The sequence below is a fragment of the Strix aluco genome, chromosome 1 (genome assembly GCF_031877795.1).
Source record: "Strix aluco isolate bStrAlu1 chromosome 1, bStrAlu1.hap1, whole genome shotgun sequence".
Taxonomy (NCBI): domain Eukaryota; kingdom Metazoa; phylum Chordata; class Aves; order Strigiformes; family Strigidae; genus Strix; species Strix aluco.
This window is the reverse complement of record NC_133931.1, coordinates 158,384,598-158,395,991: the sequence shown is the minus strand read 5'-3', so window position 1 is coordinate 158,395,991 and position 11,394 is coordinate 158,384,598. Positions and strand designations below refer to the sequence as shown.

The 11,394-nt window shown below is 49.5% G+C and overlaps 1 protein-coding gene across 1 annotated transcript; it reads left to right on the top strand.

Annotated features, from left to right (window-relative positions):
* Window positions 1-117: 117 nt before the first annotated feature.
* On the top strand, window positions 118-10,355 carry ABCF2 (ATP binding cassette subfamily F member 2). The gene is made up of 14 exons (XM_074842640.1): window positions 118-311; window positions 2,307-2,519; window positions 3,448-3,630; window positions 3,961-4,132; window positions 4,287-4,382; window positions 5,479-5,581; window positions 5,667-5,762; window positions 5,870-5,989; window positions 6,532-6,621; window positions 6,861-6,971; window positions 7,231-7,293; window positions 7,752-7,880; window positions 8,774-8,977; window positions 9,742-10,355. The coding sequence occupies exons 1-14, from the start codon at window positions 158-160 to the stop codon at window positions 9,877-9,879; spliced, it is 1,872 nt and encodes a 623-aa protein (XP_074698741.1). The 5' UTR covers window positions 118-157; the 3' UTR covers window positions 9,880-10,355.
* The last annotated feature ends 1,039 nt before the right edge of the window (window positions 10,356-11,394 follow it).

The following is an 11,394-nucleotide window of genomic DNA, read 5'->3' as shown; positions in this document are numbered from 1 at the left end:
CGGCGCCGCGTGCTCCGGGCCGGGCGGTTCGCGGGGCCGCCGAGGCGCGGGACTGAGGCGGGGCGGACCGGGCCGGATCGGCGCGGCCTAATGGCGCCTGTCGCACCTCCACCGCAGCCCCCCCCCCCCTCCCCTTCCCCGCCAGCCCCGCCGCGCCATGCCCTCGGACCTGGCCAAGAAGAAGGCGGCCAAGAAGAAGGAGGCGGCCAAGGCCCGGCAGCGGCCGCGCCGGGCCGCGGAGGAGAACGGCGATGCCGGGACGGAGCCGCAGGAGGTCCGGCTGCCGGAGGCCAACGGAACGTCGCTGCCAGGTGAGAGGCGGCCCCGCCGTTACGCCGGTCCCTTGGCGCCGGCCGGTGCCTGGCTTGTGGCCGTGCGCCCCGCAGGGGACAGCCCCCTCGGCGGGGGGTCAGCCCGGCGGCCCCACGTGTTGGGGTGCCGGGAGCGTCCAGCCGGGGCTGTCGGTGGACGGGATGTGCACGTTCGGTGGTGCCCACGGCGCAGTACTCTGGCATGGCTGTTCCCCTCCGGTGGAAGCACCCCGTGGGCACGGGCTGGCGCCGAACCGGGGCAGCGGCAGTGTCTGCTGTGAGGGCCGGCGGGCCGCCTGCAGCCGTTGGTGGTGGCTCGCCAGAAACTCTGTGGGCGAAGGATTCCTTGGGCCCTCGCGTGAGCCTGGCAGGGTGAAGGTAGAGGGTGCTGGTGGCGTCTTTTCCCTCTCGAACTGATCCTGACCCCATGTTCTGATAGTTGATGCCCAGACCTGTTTGGTTTGTTTGTTGGTTGTTGTTTTTTTCCCGCTGTAGTGTCTGAATTGTTGCTGTTCCTACCGATATTGCCGTGACTCTCTTCATCTGTTTCTCCGGACATACCTGGTCTGTGGAAACTAAGGGCTTGTCTTAATCAAAAAGCCTTGGTTACCAAAGAGCCGTTGACCTTCCTAAAGGAAACCGGCACGGTAAAGCCAACGGAGAGTTTATTTTTAATCTTTCTTTAGCCCACCTGGTAACTCCCCCGGGCTGTTGGGTGCACGAGTTGTTTTCAGGCTCACAGGGCGTCGCGTTAAAGAGGCGCTCGGTGGGTGACACGGAGACCCGGGGGGGCTCCAGCGGGCAAGGTGAGGGGCCAGGCTCCCGAGGACCCCCAGCTCCCGAGGGCCCCGGTCTTTGCGGGGGCTGGTGGGCTCGGACCACAGTTCCAGGGATGGTTCCAGTGCCGGAACGCGGCTTCTGGGCCGGTCGCCGCCGCGGCGGGACGACCCCGGCCCGGCCCGGCCCGGCGGGGTGACCCCGGCCCCGGCTCCGGGCGCCGCCGGCTGCGGGCGGGGACTCGGCGCCCGCCCGGCCCGAGGCAGCCAATCGCCGTCCGCTCCCCGTGGCTCATTTACATACCGCCTTCTTATTGGTGAAGCGTGGGGAGCCGCGGGGGGTGATGGGCCGGGGCTTGGGCGCGCGGCGTCCCCGCCCGCGCCCTCCTCCGGAACCTGCCGGTTTGGGGGGCGGGCGAGCAGGCGCCGGTGTCCCCGGTCGGTGAAGAGTCAAGGGGAGGCGAGTAAAGCAGCGCGAACGTAGCGGCCAGGTTATGTGGGTCGGTACACTCCTATTTGTTATTGTCAGTTCCCCGCGAGAATAATTGCGTGTCAAGGATAAAACTGCCTCGCCCCTCTTCTCACTCGGCTGGTTTGCTTGTGTGGGGGGAGTGTGGCTGAGGGCCTCAATGCCATTTCATTCTTCAGATGGCGGCCTTTCACCGAGGAGTGGGAATTGGGCTGTAACTCATGGCTGCAGCAGGTCATCGGGGCAGGAGAGATGTGCTTATGCTGTAGGAGGAAAGGAAGAGGGGGGGCAGGCATATGGACATACTACTTCCCAAAAAGTTGGTAGGGCCTATTCCAGTGCTGCTGCTTCTTCCCTCCTCTCAGCTTTCCCTTAATTTATTTTCTAGCCAAGTTTTCTTTTGGACAGCCCTTAAGTTTGTAAGCAATACTCCATAAGTTCTCTTTCCACCCCAGTCCTTCCTGCAGTGAGGGTTAGTCCCATCGTACTTGGATAACAGGTTAGCTGTTCTGGCTGCTCACTTAGTTCTAAAGATCATATTTTATTCAGAGAGCAGGTGGAAGTTCCTGTTAGACCATATATAGCCATCTGCTAAGCTGAAAAGCTGTCGTTGCATCTGCGCCTCCTCAACATTTCCGTAGAAATGGGGATATGAGAGTTGTTTTTGTGGTCCAGGGCCTATTGGTACAGGGGCTTATGGCTTCCCTTGTACTTGTAAATCAGTGACGCTTCTGATCTGTCTCTGCCTAGAGGTGGATGCTCTTACGAAGGAGCTGGAGGACTTTGAGCTGAAGAAAGCCGCTGCCCGTGCTGTGACAGGAGTGCTGGCCTCCCATCCCAACAGCACTGATGTGCACATCATTAACCTCTCACTGACCTTCCACGGCCAGGAGCTGCTGAGCGATACAAAACTGGAGCTGAACTCCGGGAGACGCTACGGCCTGATTGGACTCAATGGGATTGGTAAGCTGTGGGGCACAGTGATGTGGGCTTCTTGGAGCTTGGTGAAGATTCCGTGTTGCTGAGAAGCTGGACAGACGCAGGTGGTAAATGCTGGAAACCAGAAAGAAGGCTGTTAGACAGACATGGCTGGGACGTGGCAGTTTCCGTTCTCCCATCTCCCCACATGGGAAGAGGAATTGCTGGGGTTGCTGGCAGAACTATGAGGTTGCATTCTGGCTGTGGACTGTGCATTTGAACTTATTTCTGTGGACCGTTGGGTGAGATGTTTGGGATTTGTGAATCTGTCTGATTCCCGTTGGCAGGATTTGTTTAGCAGTGGCAGTAAGCCCAATGTTGATGCTGTTGGTCAAAGAACTTGCACAGCATGGAGGAGTAGGGAGTGTGCGGTTTGCCCTGAATGGGAAAACAACTGTACAGTCCCTGGAGAAGGAAACACTGCATTGAGAGATGCAGAATATGGGTGTAATTGAAGAAGAGCTAGTAAGAGTGACCAACTGGTTTAACTTTCAGGAAAACACCTAGATTCTCTAGTGACAAGAGCATTACTTTCCTCTTTGTTACAAGTCTTTAGATTCTGGAGTCCTGGTAACAGATATCAGACCTGGTTAGTTAGCAGGAAGTATACAGCACAGATAAAGTTTCCTAAATCCAGGCAAGGGCTGAATTGCAGCAGTTTCCAAAGAGCTGCTTCTTGTCTCAATCCCATCCTTGAGGTGGTGAGCCTTAGCTGGGAGGGCAGCCTCTTGCAGAGAGGCAGTAGGCTCTGCTGCGTCTCTAATTCTTCTGGCCTCTTGGGCAAGAAATTCCCAAGGATTTTCTGGGGAGAGGGAGGGAATCAATGGGATCTGACTGCATCTCATCCATTTCTCTGTGACATTGTCTCTCACTGAATCCAACAATTAATTGTGGAGTGTCTGTCTGCACACAGGGAAATCCATGCTTTTGTCAGCTATTGGGAAACGAGAAGTGCCCATCCCAGAGCATATTGACATCTATCACCTGACCCGAGAGATGCCTCCCAGTGACAAGACCCCTCTGCAGTGTGTGATGGAGGTGGATACAGAGAGGGCCATGTTAGAACGAGAGGCGGAACGTCTGGCTCACGAAGATGGTAAAGCTTCTTGGAGTCCCTGTGGACAAGGGACATTTCCTCCATTTCCCTCCCCACCGAAGAAAAGGTCTTATTGGGTTCCTTGGCAGAGTTTTTATATGTTATGGTGCCCATTTCCCCAGCTGCCCTGTGCTAGTTGAAAAGTCCCATAGGATTACACTTCTTTGGATGAAATTATTCCATGCAGCTTCTTACAAAGTGTCTCAGGCTTGGGAGTGGAGGGGGCTGAGTAGTGGTAAGGCAGATGGACTATGAGCTTTCCCAGCTGTGTAGAGGTGCAGCTGAGAGCCCTTTGTTGGTAGAAGTGCTGACAGGCAGGCTCTCTTTCAGCGGAGTGTGAGAAACTCTTGGAGTTATATGAACGTCTGGAGGAGCTGGATGCTGACAAGGCAGAAGCACGGGCCTCACGTATCCTTCATGGCTTGGGGTTCACGCCAGCCATGCAGAGGAAGAAGCTGAAGGACTTTAGCGGTGGCTGGCGAATGAGGGTGGCTCTTGCTAGGTGAGTGGTAGACTGCCTGCTGCCTCTGGGGAGAATGCCTGCCTGCTCCTGACTCTGCAGAGCCACATGCACAGTTCTGAGAACTCGGAGCAGAGCTGAGAGGCTTTGGGTTACCTGCATTTACCTTACGCTGTCATCTCCCTTCTCCTTTCAGAGCCCTCTTCATTCGGCCTTTCATGCTGCTGCTAGATGAGCCCACAAACCATCTTGACCTGGATGCCTGTGTGTGGTTGGAGGAAGAGCTGAAAACGTAAGCATGAAGGAGTTTGCTGCTTCCGTGGGTCGTGCTTTTCTGCTGGAACATCTTGTCAGCGTGTGAGCAAGTGCTACAGGAATAACTGTAGTTCTTGTGGCTACATAACTATAGTGCGGTACCAGTGACACCTTCTTGTGCTTACTGCCCCACGTGTCTACAGAAGGGTTCTTGATGCAAGGATAATGAATTCAGGACAAGCCCCTGTCTCTCTCACTGAAGAAATGAGAAATGCTGCTTTGTACTCCCTGGTTAAAGCTACTTCCTTGGAAGCTCCTGCCAGGAGCAGCCCTGGCAGCCTCTGTACCAGCCCCATGTGCGGTACCAGTCGTGTGAGCTTCCCAGACCTGGCTTCCAGCTCATCTTTCTGCATATTGTTCCTCTGATTTCACAGAACTGTGATATCTGAGTGTGTCAGTTTAACCTTGTTCTAGTATGTTGAGTGACTGTTTTTCATAAACAAAGGTAAAATGTTAAGGCTTAAGGCAAAAAGGAATAGTTATGAAGCTTAGTTTAGCTGGGTTGTGCATTAGAAGGACTATATTGTGAGAACGGCTTTTTGTTTGCAGAGGTTTTTCCATCACCTTTGTCAGTTGAACCTTTTGCGTGTTTGCTTTAGAAGTCAGATGTTTTAGGAAAGTAATTTGGACCTCTCTTTTTGGGAGGCTTTAACCAGTCGTTTTACAGATTTGGAGCAGAGCCAGGCATAGGGTAACTAACAGATGGTAGTCTGTACCAAGGTGGAAGTAAGCAGCAACGGTTGAAACTTCTTACAAGTGTGATGCTAGTGGAGTCAGTTGCATCAGTAGCACTAGTCAAATACCACATCAGTAGCCAGTTCTTCACTCTTTTTGAAGACAGGTGAAGACTGTCTTATGGTGTTTTACCACAATTTGCAGTATTTACTTACTGCAGCTGGTTGTAGCTGCTTTACTCCAGATTTCCCAAAGCATCTCCAAGGCTCTTATCTTTTTGTTCTTAATCCGACTGTAGGCAAGAGATCTGGTGCATGTAAATCCTTTGTCACCATCAGGGCCAACAAGCAAGAATTCTTCTCCTAGCTTAGTCTCTAATAACTTATGTGGTACCGCAGGTTCAAGCGGATCCTTGTGCTGATATCCCACTCCCAGGACTTCTTGAATGGTGTCTGCACCAACATAATCCACATGCACAACCGCAAACTGAAGTACTACACGGTGAGTAAATGGTGCCCCGTGCAACTGGCAGAAACAGAGGAGCTGTCCTCTGGGGTGTGTCTGATGTTCTGTGGCCTCTTTCTAGGGAAATTATGATCAGTATGTAAAGACTCGCCTGGAACTAGAAGAAAATCAAATGAAGCGATTCCACTGGGAGCAGGATCAGATTGCCCATATGAAGGTATCTGCCTAGCTGCATGAACATCTTTCTACCCGTGCAGGTGGGCGTCTCTGCACCTCCTCAACCTTGTTACTGTGGCTTTCCGCTCACTCTGTGTTTTGTTGCAGAATTACATCGCACGATTTGGTCATGGTAGCGCGAAGCTGGCCAGACAAGCTCAGAGCAAGGAGAAAACCCTTCAAAAAATGATGGCTTCTGGCTTGACAGAGAGAGTTGTGAATGATAAGGTAGGATTAGACATGGGATTCCATCTAGAGGTCAGTACTGAAAACATGGGCTAGTTAAGGAGAATGATCTTTAGCTGACAGCAGGAATGGCTGACACAGCTGGGAGCAGAACGGTGTGCCCTTCCTGATGCCAAGGATGACTGTACTGAAGATAGTGTCATGCTGAAGAGTGGAAAGGGGAGGAGTAACTTTCTAGGGGACAGAAGGGGATTTGTTCTATCAATAAGGCTGTTTTGCAGATGCAGAAATCAGAAATGAATGTCGAAGGGTTGGAGAAGATGGGGGAGGATGGTCAGAGCTACTCGTACTTGTTTGAAGAGTATAAGCCCCCATTTGCTTCAAGGGGAAAGAAATAGGGACTCATTAGCCAGCAGATGAGCTGAATCAGAATAAATCTGTGAGTTGCTAGAGGGGCTTATAAAAAGTCGCAGTCTGATGCCTTGGTCTACAGATGATGCTTGTAGTGAGGCGTGGTTATACCAGAATAACTGGGTTGTTTTGTGCTCCAGGGTGTCTCACAAGTGGTTATTCTGTGTTTACAGACTTTGTCATTCTATTTCCCGCCCTGTGGGAAAATCCCCCCTCCTGTCATCATGGTGCAGAACGTCAGCTTCAAATACACCAAGGATGGGGTGAGTGTGGGGAGTGTGCTTGGGTTATTTAGAGATTAGTTGTATCCCTGCCTTGGTTGGGAGCGTGAGGCTTTTGGGTGAGCTTTCTGATCGGGCTGATGCATACAACTAGTGGATCAAACTTCTTGGCAGTGTTAAAATGCCGAGTCTGCTGAGGACAGAGCATTACAGGTGCAGCGTGGAGGTTCTGGGTAGTAGTGGAAAGGCATAATAGGTGTCATGACTTTTCTGGTTTGCAGCCATGGATCTATAATAACCTGGAGTTTGGGATTGACCTGGATACCCGTGTAGCTCTTGTTGGACCCAATGGAGCTGGAAAGTCAACACTGCTGAAACTGCTCACAGGAGAGGTGTGTTTCCTACGTTGTCTACCCTGTTCTGGACCTTTATTCCTGGGCTAGTCTTGAACAAAGCTGTGCTTATTTGCCAGAGCACCCCAGTCAGGCCTTGGAAATCCTACGGTCTCGCTGCAATATAGGGCTTTTTCTCTCACTTTATCTGTTCAGGCTGCCTCCTCTGTGCCAGAGCAGAGATGGCTGGATTCTGTATTTCTGGCATACAGCAAAAGGAGGGATTTCCTAGTGAAATGCTTTTATCTTCCTTTTCTAGCTGCTGCCCACAGATGGGATGATTCGCAAGCACTCACACGTGAAGATTGGTAGATACCACCAGGTACTCCCTACAGCAGCCACCGGGGACATGAAATGCTGAGGAAAAAGCTGTCAGGAATGAGGAATCTTGCCCCTCTATTCTGCTTCTAAGGCCCCTCTCATTGCTGCCCTTCTGTGCCTGGAGATGGGGGAAGGAACTGTTCCTTTGGCTGAATGGGCTCCAGCAAATGTTCTTACCCTGAAAAGAGTCTGTGGCCCTTTCTGTTTAGCCTCTCGCCTTTTATGGGAGAGATGGTTGTCTTGTCCTTGGTGGTGGACAAACTTGCTATTCTGAAGCAGCACTCATGGTCCTGAAACGGAGACACCTTCCATAATAGTTCAGCATAGTGGATACACTGGGAATGGGGTTATTGTGTGCTGCTGCTCAAGCTGGTAGCGGAGGGGTGTAAGGGGAAAAGTACTTTTGGCTGTGAAGTGGGTGGCCTGCACAGCCTGAGGCTGAATTTTCTTCTCTGTCAGCACTTGCAAGAACAGTTGGACTTAGACCTCTCACCCCTGGAGTACATGCTGAAATGCTACCCAGAGATCAAGGAGAAGGAGGAGATGAGGAAAATCATTGGCAGATATGGTCTGACGGGGAAGCAGCAGGTGAGTATGAGCTGTCAAGGTTTGCTTTTTGCTCATTAGGGAGGTAGAGCTGCTGTATTTTCTGTTGTTCTACCCCAGTCTGACTGTGATGCAGTATGCAGCATGGCACACCACAGCATCAAAATCCTTTTTCCATCTCTGCCTTTGAAATGGGAGGAAAAAAAATACTCATGGCTCACAGGAACTTTCTTTGCATTGCAGCAGTATGTGGGTTGGAATGAGTGACCTTCTCAGAATGTGGGTGAAGAGAAGACAGGTTGTGGCATAGTGCTAGACTCAAGCCTATTTTAGTTGTAACTTGAACTAGTTTGCTTGCTTTGAGATGAACAGCAGGCAGAAATGCTAGAACACATTCTCAACTGGGAGTAGGTTCTACTTGGTTCAAACAAGAGGGTAGGATCACCAGTGGTGCTCCCAAGTCCAAACGTGGCATGCTCCTCTATGTCATACATCACATGTATGACAGGAGTTGTCCTTATCACTGCAGCTCAACATTGATTTTTACATTGTTCTTCCCCATTTGTCACTCCAGAAGTTGAGAGTAGTTGTATGGGTTGTGTCAGGATGCAATGAATGTCAGGATACAATGTTAGGTTAATGGCTGGACTAGATGATCTTCAAGGTCTTTCTCAACCTAGATGATTCTGTGATTCTGTGTTCTATGAACACTAGTCAGACCTCAATTAGTTATCCTTTCGAACCTTTAACACAAGCTGGGTCTTGCTATGGACACTCCTCCAGAAACCCCTGGAATTCCCTTGTTCTGCTGGTGCAAGAAGCTTAGCCTAGGTATGAGACTGACTAAACTCTGTCCTCATGTGTCATGTAGCTGCTGGAAACAGTGTGAGATCGGAATATGTTGTGGTCAGGGTCATAGTGTCTGTGTTTGTCAGGTGAGCCCCATCAGGAACCTCTCTGATGGGCAGAAGTGCCGTGTGTGCTTTGCATGGCTGGCCTGGCAGAATCCTCACATGCTTTTCCTGGACGAGCCTACCAACCACTTGGACATAGAGACAATAGATGCTCTGGCAGATGCTATCAATGAATTTGAAGGAGGAATGATGCTCGTCAGCCATGACTTCAGACTCATCCAACAGGTAAGAAAAGCAGTGAAGTTTTTCAGAGCACCTTTCTAACACTTTAATTAAAACAAGGTGTTTTCAGCTGGCTGGCTCTTACTTCTCCCCAAAAGATGTGCGAGTGAAAGAAATCACTGGACATGATTTCTTTGCCATGTTCTTGTGAAACAATTACTGAGCTAGCCTAGGAAAAAATTAGGTACTTAAAAGAAAAAAAACCCACCCTAAACCCTAGAAGTGAAGAATAACTTAGATGGAAATCATGACACTCTGTGGAGGCCTTAACTAGATTTTTTTTAAACGATACTGGAGTAGTTCTAGCACAGTCTTTTATCACTCAGTCCGCACAGGCGAAGGAAATTGCACCACGTACACACAAATGTCAAGTGCTGATTTATAAGCTATAGCTTTGTCTGCAAGTTCAGGTATAATTTTATTTTTCAGTGTGTTATATCCAAGTAGTTCAGGTCAAGAACTACTTTTTTTTTTTTTTTCAATTCCAAGTTTTGCAGGAAAGGCTTTCCTTCTTAGTCCACGAACAAAAAAATAAATGCTGAGGGGTCAAGGATTTTTAGTTCTAAAATTTTGTATAAATTATGCAGAAAACACCAGGTAAGATATTTCACTGCAGATATTTTTCCTTGGTAGTTGAAGTGCAGAAGTTATTAAGCTCTTTTCTTATCAGACTTCAGAGAGTAGGTTTTGGTTAATTTTATGATTTTTGTGAAACTGTAAAATGCCGTGCTGCAAACCTCTCCTCCTCCTTGTGTGCTTGCTTTCAGGTTGCACAGGAGATCTGGGTCTGTGAGAAGCAGACAATCACAAAGTGGCAAGGCGACATCCTCGCCTACAAGGAACATCTCAAGTCCAAGCTGGTGGATGAGGATCCGCAGCTCACCAAAAAGACCCACAACGTGTGAGCCGCAGAGCGGTCGGCCGGGCGCTCTCCCTGGAGACTGGCAGTGGCCAATGTGACTCACCCGCCTGCCGACTGGAACAGGACTCTGCTGCTATCTCTGGCTGTCTTCTAGGATTGCTGCAATACTGCTTCCCCTTGACTTGCCTCGCACCTCTGTATCTGGACAGATCTCTTCTCTCCTGATCTGGCTACGTTTGGGCAACCGTTTCCGTATTTAGATGCTGTCCCATCTGAGCCAGGCCTTGGAATCGAATGGTCTGGGGTCGTGGCAGTGGCAGTTAGGGTGTCGAGCCGCAGTGATACGGAAGTGGAGACCCCAGCCCAGCTTCTCCCGCCTCTTCCTTCCCAATTTCTGCTTCAGTTTAGATACTTCACTTCAAACTCCTCTGGCCTTGGTTTGTTTTTAACTATTATTTAACAGTGTAATTAACAGATCTGCCTGAGAAACCATCAGTCAATAAAGAGGGAAGAACAGTCTTGTTTTGTGAGCCGGAGTAGTTATTTGGGCATGCTGGGGCAAACTGGTTAGTACTGAGCTTTGAGTAAGGATTCAGAGCCCTTTCTTCTGGGATGAAGGTTCAGTTCTTCAGTACTACCAAAGCTACGAGCACAACTTGGGGGATACATGAAGTGGTGAGTACTGAGCTCTGGAGGTACAGAGCAGTGAGTAGGATCCTCACACCTGGGAAACCTCTGCTAATCCAGAGTGAACTCAGAGTTTTCCAGTTAGTGACAGAAGGGGGAGCAAGCCACACACACTTTTTTTGTTGTTGACTAAGAACTGGAAAGGATTCTGAAGGCTGGAAGTTAGAGACAGAACATAGATCTGTAAAATACCAGTGTGTGTTCTCTACAACAGAGTGCCTTAGGTGTATGCTTTTTCTTTCACCTTGAATTGTGTGGCTCTAATACTGAGACTCAGTAATTTAGGATTTTTGGACTAAGAATTAGTTATTTGTTCCTTGCAGGTTTAACTAAACAAGACTAATCAACTAAAGTTAACATTTATTTTTGTTCTTAACAACAAATTTTTAGATAAGTTGGTGTTTAAACCTCACCCTGTGTCACAGAAGCTTGAATAAAATGCATTTTTCATGTAATTTTGAAACAATTAAATAGTAGTGAGGAAAAAGGTAGCAAATCCAACCAAACATGATCATGACTTACCATTTTAATTCTGACACATGGCTGTGCTGGTCATGTGAAAGGTTCATGTAATCTGTTCCAACGGTACATGTTGACAGGCAAATTGAAGAACAGGACAAATATGTAGTAGTTGCACTCTCTTGCAGTACTTTATCAGATGCTGACCATCTGTGGCTCTGACTCTTTGAGAAGAGTATTTCCTTGTTTTTTTTCCAAAGGGACCATCGAAGTTGTGACTGCTGCTATAGAAACACTGTATCATCCACAGGACAAATGTCACAATGGGAGCTGCTTCTAGTAGATAGTGCAGAACATTCAGGTTTTTCAGTGGTTTTAGCAGTGATCTGAGAGAAAGAAAAAAGAAAAGTCT

Coding starts and splice junctions, on each gene's coding strand:
- ABCF2 (XM_074842640.1), top strand. CDS start 158: ATGCCCTCGGACCTGGCCAAGAAGAAGGCGGCCAAGAAGAAGGAGGCG. Junction 312..2,306: donor CAACGGAACGTCGCTGCCAG/GTGAGAGGCGGC, acceptor GTCTCTGCCTAG/AGGTGGATGCTCTTACGAAG. Junction 4,383..5,478: donor TTGGAGGAAGAGCTGAAAAC/GTAAGCATGAAG, acceptor GTGGTACCGCAG/GTTCAAGCGGATCCTTGTGC.